At 40.2% G+C, this 17,103-nt stretch overlaps 1 protein-coding gene across 5 annotated transcripts; it reads left to right on the top strand.

The window, feature by feature from the left end:
* Positions 1–446: 446 nt before the first annotated feature.
* On the top strand, positions 447–10,986 carry LOC149816030 (uncharacterized). Of its 5 annotated transcripts, none has more exons than XM_089987580.1 (27): positions 447–928; positions 2,386–2,524; positions 2,627–2,698; positions 2,809–2,880; positions 3,132–3,203; positions 3,302–3,373; positions 3,449–3,520; positions 3,601–3,672; positions 3,782–3,853; positions 3,943–4,011; positions 4,089–4,160; positions 4,444–4,515; positions 5,101–5,172; positions 5,252–5,323; positions 5,427–5,498; positions 5,594–5,665; positions 5,965–6,036; positions 6,117–6,188; positions 6,421–6,492; positions 6,940–7,011; positions 7,173–7,241; positions 7,324–7,395; positions 7,484–7,557; positions 8,449–8,586; positions 9,175–9,519; positions 9,664–10,037; positions 10,372–10,986. In XM_089987580.1, the coding sequence occupies exons 1-27, from the start codon at positions 826–828 to the stop codon at positions 10,774–10,776; spliced, it is 3,012 nt and encodes a 1,003-aa protein (XP_089843706.1). In that variant the 5' UTR covers positions 447–825; the 3' UTR covers positions 10,777–10,986. The 5 variants fall into 5 exon arrangements, with proteins under 5 accessions (XP_089843706.1, XP_089843707.1, XP_089843710.1 ...); XM_089987581.1 differs by having other exon boundaries at positions 710–928; positions 8,458–8,586; XM_089987584.1 differs by lacking the exon at positions 6,421–6,492 and having other exon boundaries at positions 710–928; positions 8,458–8,586.
* The last annotated feature ends 6,117 nt before the right edge of the window (positions 10,987–17,103 follow it).

Here is a 17,103-nt window from a genome sequence, read left to right as displayed (position 1 = left end):
AAATTTAGAATAAAAAATAACTTTGCTTGCAGGTTTCGGACTGTGGTCGTCAGGTAGAGTAACAAAATCAGTTGGGTTGGACTGGCGGCTCTGGCCGGTGTGTGTGTGGGGGTGGGCGAGTTTTTTATGAAGAAAAAGAGCAATCGGCTAGGAGATCGCCGATTTGCGATGAAAAGCAGATAAAGATGTGGCAAGGACACAACTAACCTTCGTGGGCCGTGCCCTATCAGCCCGCCTCCAGCTGTGCTTCTTTGCCTCTTTCTCTCTCTACAGTAAAAGAATTGCAGAGCCATGACGGAGAGAGATTAAACAGGTTGTGGGGAATGACGATAAAAGCGAAGTAGTAATGTATTTGGGAGAGAGATGGTGTTAATTAACAAATAATGACGATAATGAATAATCAATAAAGATAGAAATAGCAATTAAGTGAACAAAAAAAAAAAAACAAAAGAAAATCCGGAGGGCGTCTGCCCACCACCTCACCTCCTCTCTCTCTCTCTCTCTCTCTGTCTTCTGCAACAAGCAGCAGCAGGGTGTCTGCGAGCGAGACGTACTTGCTTGTATTCAGACGCCACAAAGATGTGACTGAACGACAGCCCAACACGTCCTCTTTTCGGTTTATTTCTTACCTTCCGATTTATTGCTCCTCTCTCTCTCTCATCCTTTATCTTTCTGGGATTTATCTCCTTTTTCTTTTTTTATCTGTTGAGGGTAAAAAGAAGATGGAGATTGAAGCTAATGAGAGGGACTCGGTGGAGGTTTTTTCTTCAACAATGAGGTCATTCTAAGAAGAAGAAGAAGAGGTGGAAGAGTGGAAAGACGAGGATGGCTTGTTTTTGTGGGAAGGTGGAGAAGGGAGTCAGTGTCTGCTTTGTGCTGTTTGCTCTTCTCGGGATGCTCAGCTGCGTTCTTGCCGTTTCGAACGACGGTGAGTTCTTGTTCTATTCTTTCTCTTCTTTTTTTTCGTTCTTTCTTTCTTTGGACTCTGGGATAGATTCAGCTGATTGTTGTTGTAGTTTTTGAGAAAACATTCAAAAGATTGTTGTGGTAGGATTTTCCCGACTATTTCGTTGTCATCTTTTGCATCAAAAGTTTGAAACTATTCAAATGAAGATGTATTGACGATTTTGAACTGTTTTTCTTCTTTGAATGAAATGACATCTCGTTTCTCTCTCTCTCTCTCTCTCTCGGTTCTAAGTTGCAATAGAGAAGCATATTGTTCATTCCAGTCTGCATATTGTTCGATGCCGACAGAAGGAATCCTCTTCTCTAGTCTGTACGAAGAAATGGATCGTGACCATCCTAGTTTTTTGCTTAAATTTCTCTCTGGATAACGTGCTATCTTTCATTGATTTTTTTTGTTGTTGCCGATGACAAGTGTCTTAACAGGTTTCCTCGAGTATTTTTTCGTTAACCAAAATTTTAGTTTTTTTCAGTGCCTTAACAACAAATTTTTTTTATATTGTCGATCTGGGGGATAAACCTCCGTGCGATTCGAACCCGAGACCTCTTGGATAAGCTAGCGCGGCCCAACTGTCCGGTTATCTCATTCGATCCCCCTCGCCCCCGGCTTGCATTACGCTAAGGATAATGCTATTATGCCTTTTTTTTAAAAGGTTTCTCTTCGCACTTCCACGGGGTATTTTTCGTTTTTTCTCTTTTTCATTAAAATATATCGAAAATCTCTGCTTTTCAGTTAGGGACAATGTTGTGTAAATTCTATTCAGTAAAGAAAATGAAAAATGGTGATTATAAAGGAAAATAAATTATCGGATTTTTTTTTAATGATATCCCTTTTTGTTTGTTTTTTCAATCAATTTTCCGCATAATTTGTAAAGTAGAGAAATGATGCCATATCCAACTCCCACCATCCACTCAGAAACGGCCTTGGTTCAAAACGCGGCTTTCTCTGTTCGGATTTCCTATGAATGCGTAGACCAGGTTGTTTCCCGGTAGCAACGACTAAAGTTTTCGTTTCCTTTTTTAATTGTTCGAGGGACATCATTGCTGCTACAACTAAGGTCTTCTCTTTTCAGAGGAGTTGAGTTTTACACTTTTAATCCGCCCGTCGTTATTATCTTTAATGGGTGTTTGTTTGGAATGCATACCGTACTTACACTGTGGAAATGGGTGGGCAACTGCATTTTGCTCTACAAGTCCATTTCCCAACGTTCCCCTCTCTTCTGGTATTTTGGTTGCGAATCCCAGTTTCAATATATCTGGCTCTTCTATTTAAGTGGGCGCATCCATACACCTACTTGGAGTGTCAAAATCCAAGTTCTGTTTTTTTTGCTTCAACCATGTCTTGTGGAGCTGCTTAACAAGTTGATGCACTTGATGGGTTTTTCTTTAATTTAATATTTCATGGCGCTTGGACATGTACAGGTAAGACACTTTTGGAGATCAAAAAATTATTCCGTGATGTAGATAATGTGCTATACGACTGGACTGATGCTTCATCTGCTGATTATTGCTCATGGAGGGGTGCTACCTGTGACAATGCAACATTCGATGTTGTTTCACTGTAAGTGCCTCAAGTATCTGCAAGCCAAATTTCTCGTTATCATTGCTATATATATGGGCGAATCCTCTTGCCTGACAATCAAATTCCTTCCAATTTCGGCAGCAACCTTTCAAGTTTGAATCTTCATGGAGAAATTTCACCATCAATTGGAGAGCTCAAAAGCCTTATCTCAATGTATGTTGGACATCAATCATGGGCTATTTCAACCCTGTTTTAACAACTTGATGTGAGTTATTGATGAACCTAACTCGTTTTCTGTGCCCTTTTGCCATGTTCTTGGGCAGTGACCTAAAGGGGAATTATTTCTCTGGTCAAATTCCAGATGAAATCGGGGATTGTTCTTTACTAAAATACTTGTAAGTATTGTTTGCCTTGGGAGATCATGAGATGTTTAACTGATCAGAATTTCCATCTCTATTCAAGAATAACCTGCTTCATTCTTCATTTGCAATAGCTTGCAGAATTTTTACTTTTCAAATCTATCTTTTCATTTTTTTTCCTTTCAGCTATGCATGAATTCTGTACAACTTCCTGTTCAGCCACTTATTATTTTCTTAAACTGGTTTTTGTCTTGTGGATATCTATTCATCTGCTGGCTTGGTGTCAGGGATCTGTCCTCCAATCAAATCTATGGTGATATCCCGTATTCGATTTCAAAATTGAAGCAATTGGAAAACCTGTAAGCCTCTCCTGGAATATACCATTATTTCATGCTCTAGTTCTTGGCTCAATTTCATTACAAGTTTTCAGTTAGATGTCGATGGTTTGGCACTTCAGGATACTCAAAAACAATCAGCTGATGGGACCTATACCTTCAACACTATCACAAATTCCTAACCTAAAGATATTGTAAGTTTCCCATTTACATTTCACTTCGATTCATATTTCACTGGACATGTTTAACATCTTCCTTCATGCTCCCAGGGATCTAGCACAAAATAACTTGACTGGTGAGATACCCAGGCTTATATACTGGAATGAAGTTTTGCAGTATCTGTAAGTTTCAAAACTTGATGCTGCATAAGCTGTCTGAATAACTTTTTTAATTGTTGATAATTGGTCTTGTTGATATACAGGGGATTGCGGGAGAACAATTTGGTTGGAACTATTTCACCTGATATCTGCCAATTGACAGGACTCTGGTATTTGTAAGTTATCTATCCTGTTTATTGGAGGAAACCTGCTTTACTCTCTTTCCTAATCTGAGCAATCACTATATCTTGTGCTTATTGCTTTTTCTACTTGTAAACCTTGCAGTGATGTAAGAAACAATAGCTTAACGGGCGGCATCCCTCAGAACATTGGCAACTGCACCAGTTTCCAAGTTTTGTACGTATGGCTGTAATGCTCTTGCTGTTGGTTTTCTTTTCCAAAAATGGATATTATTAATCAACTTTACAAGGCAATTCTTATTGTAGGGATTTATCGTACAATCAGCTGGTTGGAGAGATCCCATTCAACATAGGGTTTCTTCAAGTTGCTACTCTGTATGTCTTTAATAATTTGAAACAGTTATCCGAGTTGTGCACATGACAGATTTGCTGATTTTTTGCACTGGTGCCAGATCACTTCAAGGGAACAGATTGAGTGGAGAGATCCCATCTGTGATTGGCTTGATGCAAGCTCTTGCTGTTCTGTGAGCACCTCTATCAGAAACTTGTGAATTTTTACTTGCTTGATAAGTAAGCATGCAACTCATATAGAAGATAAGCTTCATAGTTTGCAATAAATGGCATGATAGATTCAGTCTTTGAATGTTTACTATTTTGAGTTCAAGAAAGTACAGCCTCAGATATCAAATGCAATCTTTTTTAGTGAAACTTGTGTCAAAAGGTTTCTTTCCTTTTTATTTATTTTTGTACCTTGACTATAGGATGGATGAGGCCTTGTAATAACTTGCTGTTTTTTTTTTGTTTCAGAGACTTGAGTTGCAATCTTTTGACTGGTCCTATTCCCCCAATATTGGGAAATTTGACTTACACAGAGAAACTGTAAGTTGATGTTTCTAATCAGGGTCAGACTTTCTGTCCTATTTTAGATTTAGATTGATTGTTATTGTCTAGACGGTAATCAAAGCTACATTCATTTTCTTTTCATTTTCTCTTCAAAATTTTGTAATTTTTTTTGTAGCCAATGGATAGGTATTATGTTGTGTACCTTGATAAATTTCATGAATTTTGAGAATGAGCTGCTTGAACATTTTGTTTGCTTTTTTTCATGATAGAATTTCTCCTGCTTATTCCATACTTAGGTGGAACAACAGATAAATGTTAACAAACTAATGATGACGGAAGGTTTAAAAGACCAAAGGCCGAAGGCTTTTAAGAGACGGAAATTTGTTGTTGCAACTACTTCCAAAAGTTTTTCTTCGGATTTCAGAAAAAAAATGTTACTAGGTTGTTCATCCATAGTGTCTTGTCTTCCAAAAAAAATTGGTTTACTTGCGCCTTCAGTGGAGATTGTGGGTTTTAATAGCATATTGTGATGTGCTTGTATTCTCAAAAGTAGTGTCCGTCTTTTACATTTCTTTTTTGTCTTCTTCATTCACATTTACTGGGTGTACTTTTAAAATTCAGATACTTGCATGGTAACAAGTTGACAGGATCCATCCCCCCTGAATTGGGCAACATGACTAAGCTTCATTATCTGTGAGGAGCATTCCTTTATATTGTTTTCTTCATTTTTAGTGTGGGAATGTTACATGATGTGTTGTTTGTTCACCCACAGGGAGTTACATGATAATCACCTATCAAGCCACATACCACCTGAACTTGGGAAGCTGACTGACTTGTATAACCTGTAAGTCCTTTTGATACCGTTCTTGGGTTACTGGGTCTTCCATCTTGTTTTTATGTTGTTGATTCTTGGTTGCTGCATAATTTAATGGTACACGCTTTTGCAGAAACCTAGCTGATAACAACCTTGAGGGGTCTATACCGGACAATATCAGTTTTTGCGTAAATCTGAATAGCTTGTATGTTCTTAATTAACTTATTTTTTGTTGCACTTGGTTTTAATTATTTTGTTTCCACATTTATTTCTGCGATACATACACTTGTTTGAATGCAGCAATGTGCACAATAATCGGTTGAATGGATCTTTACCACCTGCTTTTCAAAGGCTGGAAACTATGTCATACTTGTAAGTTTTTTTGCTGTTAGTGGATAATTGTTTTTGCCTATCAGATGGGTACCAATTTGGCATGTCTTGTTAGCAGGTTTATTGTTAGTGATCTGGTTCTTTTAATCTCAATGTTGTTGCCAGTGGTACCAAAACCAACCATTTGATGTTTATTTTTATTTGTCCTGCTGCTTGATTTACTGTGAGTCCATGAAATACCTTCCTGTTATCAGAGCACTGGGCTTGCAGTGGTATGAAGGCTGATCCAGGCCTTGTGCCTTCAAGAAATTCTGATGATGTATCTACTTTTACATGTGCAGGAATTTATCTTCGAATAATCTTCAAGGTATCATACCTGTTGAGTTGTCTCGTATGGGTAATCTGGATACACTGTAAGTACTTAACATTTGTTTGTCCGGTATTTTTCAATTTCATCTTTCATGTATAAAGAGGTGCATGTTTGGATCTTCAGAGATATTTCTGATAACAAGATCACTGGTTCTATTCCACCTTCCATCGGTGACTTGGAACATCTTCTTAAACTGTAAAGCTCTCTCTCTCTCTCTCGCTCGCTCAAAGATTTAATAAGAAAGCATGCTCTCCGTTTTTTCTTGGGAACAATTTCATCGGTTGTTGAAAACATTTTCCTTTCTCTAATCGAATCAATTTTTATCAACTTAGTTTACTGAACACTTCCTACACATGCAAATGGGCATAAATTGTGCTTCCTTCCCTGTTAGATCGTCCTTCCTCATGAGCTGCATTCTCTTCTTCAGGAAGTTGAGCAGAAACTTTCTGGTTGGGCAAATTCCTGCTGAATTTGGAAATTTAAGAAGTGTCATGGAAATGTAAGATCTATTATTTGGGACTCTTAATAGAGCTTAATCGTTAGTCTTTTGGTTAATGTTTTCAATCATGTCTGTAGTAAGTGTAACTTGATCAGAACATCCGAACTTAATATTGGATTCTAAACTTAATAGCGGGTTTGCCTTTTTAATATAGAAGGGTTGGAACTTAGCTAATTTCCAACATACTTGTGGTTTACGTTGGAGGAACTGATGCTTGGCCCTTGGAAATATGTTTCTTTGATAAATGTTATACTGTTGTTGATGATACTTCCTCGTAATTTTGGTTCCTATGGTTGCACATTGACTGGTCCAAATCTGAATGTACGATTTGGAGGGTATGTATACTGGTTTCCACACAAAGGGCGGTCTGAAATTTTGGATTCTTGTCTTAATTTGCCTATGTTTTACAATTTTAATATTGTAGTTCTGTTTTCTGTCCTTTTGTAGAGATTTATCAAGTAATCGTCTGTCGGGCTCAATACCTCGGGAACTTGGACAGCTGCAGAATCTGATCTCTTTGTAGGTTCTCACAATCTGATATTCTTGTTCATTCCAATTCATCCTGAAAATTTAGTTAGTTCCTTTATTTGAGAACAGTTTGTATGCTCGTGTTAGTGCTTGGGCTGAGCTCTTGGCTCTTTAAATAATGATCATGGGGTTTTGCTTGTTTTGGTTTGCAGGAGACTTGAAAATAATAACCTCTCTGGTGATATTTTTTCATTAACTGGTTGCTTCAGTCTTACGTTCCTGTAAGAGCACTCCCGTGCAATATCTGCTTTTCTTGTTTCTACAAACTGGCAGTTTTTAATAGTTTTCTTCCTGACAACACAGAAATGTATCCAACAACAACCTCATTGGTGATATTCCTACAAGCTACAATTTTTCAAGGTTTCCCCCAGCGAGGTTTGTCAACCTTTCCTTTTTTCTCATTTAGAGACTTGCTTCCTTTTGTTTTCTTGTTCAATCATAACGAGTCTCCTGGTCTATGCAGCTTCTTAGGTAACCCTGGCCTTTGTGGTTATTGGACTGTTTCTCTGTGCCATTCATCTCATACTCCTATGAAGGGTAATTATTTGTATTTGGTACAGTTGGAACATATTTAAGTTCAGCCAGTTTCCTGTATAATCCTGTGTGGTCATCGTTTATCACATAATAGCTTTGTAAATCTTTCTGTGAGGATGTTATTGTATTTACCTACTTTGGCTGTTATTACTTTGTAACTTGTGTTGGTGTCTTTTTTGATGGAAGAGAAAAATTTAACAATCAAGCATTACAACTTCAACTGACCTGAAGTCCCTTTTGCATGAGTGTGCATAACTGGTTGCACTGTCTTCGTTTGCCTCAAACAAATGTTCCTGCATAGATACAAGTCTTCTGTGCCAAACCTGTTTATCAGGTCCACATCCATTTATTTCTTGCATGGAATCACGTTTAAGCAATAGTTTTTCCCAAAATAGTGTGTTAGCATTTGTGAACAACAATAGTTTTAAGTTCATTGAGATTTTAAGAACTTGTGCTCCCTACAGATTTTGAGTTCATCAGTTCTCTCTCTCACTGTGTCTTCGATTGCATGCACTGGAACTGTATTAATTGTGTTGCGCATTTGGGTGTCCCAAAAATCAATTTGTGTCTGCTTTCTACTTTTCAAGCCCACCGAGTTTAGGTATATAACTAGTTAACTTTGTAGGAGAGTAACCCTGAATGACCAACAGTGAAGCTTCATATCACTTTTGATTAGTTACATCTCTTAGCCAGCTATTAACGGTAGAATGGGTTAGTATTCCACATGAACTTCTCAAAGAATTTAGTCTGTTTGCAGAGTTAAAGCTTCTTTGTTGGATGTGAATAGCTCATATAGCAGTCCTTTTAATTGAAAATTGCTTGTGTTCTGTATTTGTTTTTCTTTTCCATGATTCCATTGCATTGGATGCTCCTTTCAAATTTACGCTGTGACAGAACTTACAGCTCCAATATCTAAAGCTGCCATCCTGGGAATTGCACTGGGCTCGCTTGTTCTCCTCCTGATGATCTTGCTTGCCGCATGTCGGCCTTACAAGCCACAGCCATTTCCTGAAAATTCTGAAGGCAAACCAGGTACATCTTTTCTTCCTGGACAGGCAGGTTTGTTTGACGAGATTGCGCAGTTCTTGATAATACCCAACCTGTTTTTCTGTGGTGAACCATTGTTACGGCATGCCCGCTTGAATTCTATAAAGCCTCTTAGCCTCTGATTAATGCGAATGATGGGATTTGAATTTTCAAAGGCCATGGGAATGACAGTGGGGTTATGGGAATTTTCACCCCACAACTGGTTGGTGGATGATGGTTGGCCCAACATCTTTGGTGGGCTTGTTTCTCTTTCTTTCCTTGGCAGGTTTGCTAATTTATAGGTACATGTGGGCCTCACAGATATTGCTGGCCAACTATTTGACTATCACCAATTCATCGTAGTTTCCCCAAAGAAAACACTTTATGTTTTTTAGCATTTGGGCTTCAATTCCAAAGACGTTGTTTGTCCTATATCTTGTGTTCTTCTATCTGTTTTTGTACTCATTTTGAATTCATTGAGGTCCACCACCCTTTATGCCAATAATCATCAAGCCAACTGAGGAGAGCAAAATAGCTCATTTGTGTTATTTTTTTCTCTCTACTTCTAGTTATGCGCTTGTTGATTAACTGCAGTTACCACCACCCCGAAGTTGGTCATTCTTCATATGAATATGGCCCTTCACGTGTACGAAGACATCATGAGGATGACAGAGAATTTGAGCGAGAAGTACATAATAGGTTATGGTGCATCTAGCACGGTTTACAAGTGTGTGCTCAAGAACTGTAAGCCCGTGGCCATCAAGAGGATGTATTCTCACTATCCTCAAAGCCTGAAGGAGTTCGAAACGGAGCTGGAAACAGTGGGCAGCATCAAGCACAGGAACCTTGTGAGCCTGCAGGGGTACTCCCTCTCTCCCTTCGGGAACCTCCTCTTTTACGACTACATGGAGAATGGCAGCCTATGGGATCTTCTGCATGGTGAGTGACTCTGCAATGTAGTTTACCAAAATTATCTTTCTGACTGAGCACTTTTATGTTTTAATTGTCATTTTTCAGATTAAATCATGCTAGTTCTTAGGGATGTTGGTTATTGAGTTTTCCAGCATAATGTGGTGCATTCAGGTAATTCTGTGAAGAAGAAGCGGTTGGACTGGCCAACGCGCTTGCGTATAGCTCTCGGAGCTGCTCAAGGACTAGCATATCTCCACCATGACTGCAACCCGAGGATAGTCCACAGGGATGTCAAGTCTTCCAACATCCTTTTGGACAAGGATTTTGAACCCCATCTAACTGATTTCGGCATTGCCAAGAGCCTCTGCATCTCCAAGACCCACACCTCCACTTATGTCATGGGCACCATTGGATATATAGATCCAGAGTATGCACGGACATCCCGCCTCAATGAGAAATCTGACGTCTACAGTTTCGGCATTGTCCTCCTTGAGCTTCTCACTGGCATGAAGGCTGTGGACAACGAGTCCAACCTCCATCAATTGGTATGGAAACTGCTGATTCTCTGGTTCTCACTTCTCTGCTGTTTATTACTGAATACTGATTGTTTGCGTCTCTTATATATATATATATATTGAGTAATAAAATTCTAAGGTATTTGTGAGTAATGTGCTCTTGTCCAGAAGAATGGGATATTTAGAATTTGTTTAGTGCAATATCCCAACTAATCATTAGGTTTCTAGGGAAGTGGGTGCAAAATTTAAGCTATATATATATATATATATATATATATATATATATATATATATCATGTTATATATATAAGGATATTCAGGGTCAGTCTTAAAGTGACTCAACTATTCCAACTTTGTTTAATAGATCCTCTCAAAGGCTGCCAACAACACAGTCATGGACACCCTCGATCCGGACATCTCTGCCACATGTGACGATCTGAGCTTCGTGAAGAAGGTGTTCCAACTGGCCCTCCTGTGCACCAGAAAGCAATCTTTGGACAGGCCAACCATGCACGAGGTTGCTAGGGTGCTCGGCTGCCTCACCAATGCCAATGCTAACACCACCAAGGAGCAACAGCAGCAGCAAGGCGCAACAGGGCTAGCGGCTCCGCAGTGGCCGACTTCAGCCAACACGGGCTACAAGAGCTACATGGACGAGTACACCAATCTCAACAAGGCCGACATGCTTGCTTGTACGAAGAGCATGAGCACCTCCGATGGCCATCTCTTCCTCAAGTTTGGTGAGGTTATCTCACAAAACAGCGTATGATGGGGCCAACTCACTTCATTTCATCCTGGCCACGCTCAAAGGGGTAAGCGGGGGGGAGGCTATTGTTTTGAGTTAGATATCATGTAAATGAAAGAATAGGATAGAAAATGAGAAAGGCTTTGAATTTGGTGATCATCTGTTGTGTAATTTTGGTGATGGGTCCTTGGTGGGCTGTGTATTATTAAAGGGATGATCAGTTGTTCGTTGTTACCTTGTGAGGGTGAAAAACATGATGGTTGTTGTACTTGTATGAGTTTATGTCATCCGTTGAGGGAGGTCAGCTTTTTCAGAGCAACCTAGTTGCCTGCAGCAGTACTTACTGGTGGTGCCCCTATGCATGTCGGCCACGTGACCGCCATTATTACCTCCAGTGGGGATCAGGTCACGGGCACCACTTTCTGTAATGCCTGTCAGGGGTTGCCCCTATGCCGTTCATCCAAAAGGACGAACGGCATCCAACCACCAAGAGCTCACTGCTTTGCTGTCAAACTTTCCAAGTTCCACTCTTTAGTTTTTTGTGGGGTCCATTTACAAAATAAAGCGATCCGACGATGGTCCTGACCTGATCCGCGCTCATTTTACATTACCTTGCTCCCAAAAGAAAAAATGTGAGCCTTGAGGCCGAGTGAAAAAAGAACACGGGTCTTGTTCTTCTCATTGACCAAACTTGAGGGAATTATGCTCTTCAGAGATCGATTGCATTAACTTTGTTTTCCACAACATATTTGTACTTTGTTGTGAAACAAAAAGTTGGATCCTGACTGCTGTTGTTTGGACGGACCTTGCATGTTAGGTGCATGCTTTGCCTAATCTGGAATTGGGACAGACTTCTCCGAACCAGTCATCAAGTCAAATGACCAAAACAAAGACTGTGTGCATTGATCGATTTCTAGCTGGTTCGACTAAGTTCTGGCTATTTGCTTGGGGTATAATCTACTCGCTATCATCACAAACCTGCATTTGCTCATGAAATAATAATCCACAACAGTCACTTTGCACGTGACTTAAGTGTTGTGCCAACTCATTTGGGTTGATCCGACCTCTAGCCTTAGTAACCTGACCGTGTCAACCTCGCCAAATTGAGCTTAGACCAAACGTAGGCCTTTAAGATCTCAACTTATAGGTGGTAGCTCCGGATGTTGTTTGGATATCTGTAGAATAGTAGCTTGTTTTGAAATAAGGTTTCTATTAGCAGACTAATCCGGTAGTTACCGATATTATCGGATATCCCAATAGTTTCGGATAACTCTCTTTGACTTATCGTTTTCCTGGAAGATTAAGCTACCAGACTCATTACCAATGCAGGACTTTGTAAATTTTTTGTTATTAGGTCTCTGTAGAACTCCTGTATGTATATATATCTTGTATCGTTCAGCTGCTGAATAAAAAAAATAAAATACCGAATAATCATTTCTTCAGCTTTATGGTTCCTTTCCATTATCGTGTTTTTATCTATCGTTTTTTTTACATGGTATCAAAGCAGGGACGTTGAGCTCATGTTTTTTCTTCTCGCATCTCACTCGCTGTTTAGCCAGACCATCATCATCATCTCCTGTAACTAATCTGAGCAGGGACGTTGAGCTCGTGTTTTTCTTCTCGCATCTCACTCTCTGTTCAGTAAGACCATCATCATCACGTTTTTTTTTTTTTTTGCGTCATCTCCATTGGCATCAAAAAGTACCAACAGCGAGACTATCTCCTCTGATAACTCTCAAGAACTCAATCAATTTTTTCTTCACCCCTCTGACAATCCAGGGATATCTCTGGTTTCGCAAAAACTTGCGGGAGATAACTACTCAACGTGGAGTAGGGCCATGGTTATGGCACTGAGTGCCAAAAATAAAATTAGCTTTGTCAATGGATCCATCACAAAACCTGATCATTCCTCATCCAACATCGCTATGCGAGAGCAATGCAACAATATGGTTTTATATTGGCTACTTAACTCCATTCATAAGGACCTTGCAGCCAGTGTCATCTACGCTCAAACTGCCGCCAAGGTTTGGGCAGAGCTTCATGAAAGATTTTCTCAATGAAATGTTTCTAGGATATACCAAATTCAACAAGAGATAATTAATCTCAAGCAAAATCAACTCTCCATAACCGTTTACTTTACTAAGTTAAAAGGTTTATGGGATGAGATATTCACTTACATCGAGATCCCTTCTTGCTCCTGTGGTGCCATGCAGGTCATTCAAGATCTCCAGCAACGTATATGGCTTATCTAATTTTTGATAGGCCTCAACGACAGTTTCAATGTCATCTGGAGTCAATTACTCCTCATGGCATCTTTGTCGAGTATATCAAAAGCATACTCGTTAATCATCCAAGAGAAGCGGCAACGTGATCTTCGTCTTACGCCATCACATGAACTTGCCGCTGCTATAGTCGACCAAAATAACACTCTTGTCAAAATCGATACACCAAAAACAGAACAGCCGCGCTCACGGCCAAAATGTGATCACTACGATCGCCTTGGACACATCAAATCAAAGTGCTAATACCTTCATGGCTTTCCTAACCGACCAAGGGGTTCTCCCAATGCTCGATCCAACAGCCAGCCCAACACTTGTGTTTCCACTACAGAACCTAAAAAAACCAAGTTTCAAGCTCAACCTTTCCCAAGAACAGTATGATAAAATCATGGCTATTGTCAATCTAGGTAACCCACCCAATCCATCCATGGCAAACCTTGCAGGTAATATTCTTGCATCGCCTATTTGTCTGTTTTCATCTCAAAGTTAGATAATAGATTCTGGCGCCACAGATCACATTACCAATTCCATGTCCACCCTTTCTTCTCCCACACCTATCTCATTTCTACCCATGGGCCTCTCTGATGGGACGTCCATGCATGCCACCCACACCGGAACCATTCCCTTAACACCCACCATCACCTTACACAACGTTCTTTATGTCCCACACTTGAAATTCAATATTATTTTCGTTAGCAAATTAATTCATAATTTACAATGCATTATCATGCTTGACATTGATCATTGTGTTTTTCAGGACCCACGCTCGAAGAAGATGATTGGAGCAAGTAGGCTGCAACGGAACTTTTATATTCTTGAGGGCGGCCATAACCATGTTTTAAATATTGTGTCTCCTTCTCTTTGGCATCTTCGTCTTGGACATTTGTCTAATTCACGGCTTTAAGTCCTTATCAATTTTAATAAAGTTAATGACAAGCTTTAACATGATCCATGCTCTGTTTGCCATAAAGCTAAACAAACTCAGTTACCTTTTCTCCATGGGACAATCTCTTCTTCCAAGCCTTTCGAGTTAATCATTGTAATATATGGGTCCTTATCGAACTCTCTATCTTTTTGGGGTTCATTTTTTCTTCACCATCGTGGATGACTTTAGTTGATGCACGTTGGTGTATCTCATGCGGTATAAGTTTGAGACAAACAACATTATCAAAAGCTTGCGCTAATACGCAATCAATTTCAAACCAACCTTTTAAGCATTCAATCTGATAATAGAACTGAGTTTTTTTCCATAATATGCAAACCTTCTTTAACGATAATGGCATTCTCCATCAACATAGTTGTGTCGCCACCCCGCAATAAAATGGGGTTTTCAAACGCAAGCATTGTGACTTGTTGAATATTGCTCGGGCCTTCCGCTTTCAATCCAATTTACCTCTCAAGTTTTGGGGGGAATGTATCATTACCGTCACATATCTCATTAATCATCTCCCTTTCAATCTATTAATGGGCAAAATTTCTCATGAGGTACTCTACAACAAACCGTCCAACTATGCTCATCTTCGTACCTTTGGTTGTCTTTGGTATGCCTTCAATATCCACCATAACCATAAATTCAACACACGGGCCCACAAATGCATCTTCATTGGCTATCCCTATGATCAAGTTGGTTATAAAGTCTATGACATTGAGTCTCAAAAGATCTTTGTTAGCCATGATGTCAAATTTTATGAACATATTTTTCCATTTCACAGCCATCTGACTTCTTTGCCTGACCTCTCCAATGTCCTCCTCATACTCGTCACTGACCTCCCTGAATCTGTTCCACAGCACCCCTCGTTGAGTCCTCTACTGTCCTCCCACTTCCTCCTAGTCCTTTCCTACCGTCATGTGACCCTCCTACTCTGCCCATCCCCACCACCTTCCCTAAAACCTCTCCTCATCGCTTTGATCATCCTCGTCATCCACTGACTTACCTCTAGGATTATAAATGCTACTCTGCAGTTCTCGTGCTCTCGTCGAATGCTTTTTGTGATGCTGCTTCTCATATTTTTTATCCACTACACCATCACCTTAGCTACCACCATTTTTTCCCTTCCCATTGTGCTTTCTTATCCGCTATCACCCAAACTTCCGAACCCAAGACCTTCTTTCAAGCCATGAAACATCAACATTGGTGGGACGTCATGGCCGCTTAGATTCATGCACTTGAGGAGAACCATACTTGGACGGTGACCTATTTACCTAAAGGAAAGCACCCTATCGGTTGCAAATGGGTTCACAAAATTAAATTTCGATCTGACGGATCTATTGAATGCTACAAAGCTCGACTGGTTGCCAAAGGGTATACCCAAATCAAAGAACTCGATTATCATGAGACTTATGCTCCCGTTGCCAAGATGGTCATTGTTCGTTGCATTCTTGCCATTGCCTCTATTTGTCGTTGGCACCTCTTTCAAGTAGACGTCAACAACGCTTTTCTTCATGGCGATCTCCATGAGGAAGTTTACATGCGGCTCCCTCCCTGGTTTTCTCGTCAGGGGGCGCCTTCACAAGTCCATTTATGACCTCAAATAGTCCTCGTGAAACTGGTTTGCCAAGCTCTCCACTTATTTACAAGACATTGTTTTCATCTAATCCAAAGCTAACTACTCTTTATTTTCATAAATTGTGGCTGGTTCTCACCTCTTCCTCTTGATCTATGTAGATGACATTATCATTGCAGGTGATACTCTTTCGCAGATCCAAGCCCTGATCAAGGCGAGCATCCATCGATGTTTTTGCCTTAAAGACCTCGGTCCTCTCAAATATTTCTTGGGTATTGAAGTGGCTCGTTCAGACTCTGGCATTTTTCTCTCTCAACACAAGTATGCCCTCGTCATCCTCCACGACATGGGCTATCTTGGCTATAAACCATGCTCTTTTCTCATGGAGCAACATTCAAAGTTCAACAACATTGATGGTTTAGCCTTGGAAGATTCGAGCTCGTTTTGCCGACTGATTGGTAGATTACTCTACCTTACCATTACTCGCCCCCAATATCACATGCGCTGTGCATCTCTTAAGTCAATTCTCCAGCCAACCATATACTTCTCATATGGTGCGGCTCTCCGCATCCTGCGTTATATCAAAGGCACCCCGGGTCACGGCATCTTAATGAACACTTTTGATCATCTCACCATCGGCGGCTATTCCGACTGAATATTGGGCATCTTGCCCCATTACTCAACGGTCCACTTCTGGGTATTGCATCATGCTCGGCTCGAGCCCAATTTCCTAAAAATCTAAGAAGCAGTCTACTGTATGTCGCTCCTCTGCCGAGGCTGAATATCGCTCTATGGCTCTCACTACTTGCAAACTTATTTGGATAAAATCTCTTCTCCTTGGTTTGGCATCTCTCATCCACAGCCCATGACCTTGTTTTGTGATAATCAAGCGGCCCTACACATTGCAGCTAACCTCGTCTATCATGAGCACCCCAAACACATTGAAGTAGATTGCCACCTTATTCACGAGAAAATCCAGCATGGGCTCATCCAGACTCAGTTGGTTCCGACCCATTCTTAGTGCGTCAACATTTTCACCAAAGCCTTGGGTAGCACACATTTTTCTCTTTTGAAGACCAAGTTGGGCATGCTCGATCCGCATGCTCCAACTTGAGGGGGCGTATTAGCATACTAATCGGGTAGTTACCGATATTATCGGATATCCCAATAGTTTCGGATAACTCTCTTTGACTTATCGTTTTCCTGGAAGACTAAGCTACCAGACTCATTACCAATTCAGGACTCTGTAAATTTTTTGTTATTAGGTCTCTGTAGGACTCCTGTATGTATATATCTTGTATCGTTCAGCTGCTGAATAAAAAAAATAAGAAACCGAATAATCGTTTCTTCAGCTTTATCGTTCCTTTCCATTATCGTGTTTTTATCTATCGTTTTTTTTACAGTTTCAACCTGATCAAGTTTATTTCAGGTTTTACCAGTTTTGTTCATGGGATGTGTTTAAATTTAAATCGGTCTTTTTTCTTTTCGGATTCACGAACTTGGGGATTAAGGCCCCTCACCTTGGTTGTAATTACAGAGTATTAGTGAGTACCTCCCAGTCTGGAGGT

Source organism: Nuphar pumila, chromosome 14 (assembly GCF_984573655.1).
Source record: "Nuphar pumila chromosome 14, dmNupPumi1.hap1.1, whole genome shotgun sequence".
Taxonomy (NCBI): domain Eukaryota; kingdom Viridiplantae; phylum Streptophyta; class Magnoliopsida; order Nymphaeales; family Nymphaeaceae; genus Nuphar; species Nuphar pumila.
This window is presented reverse-complemented; position numbering and strand designations above follow the sequence as displayed.

Coding starts and splice junctions, on each gene's coding strand:
- LOC149816030 (XM_089987580.1), top strand. CDS start 826: ATGGCTTGTTTTTGTGGGAAGGTGGAGAAGGGAGTCAGTGTCTGCTTT. Junction 2,699..2,808: donor CTCAAAAGCCTTATCTCAAT/GTATGTTGGACA, acceptor GTTCTTGGGCAG/TGACCTAAAGGGGAATTATT. Junction 6,037..6,116: donor ATGGGTAATCTGGATACACT/GTAAGTACTTAA, acceptor TTGGATCTTCAG/AGATATTTCTGATAACAAGA.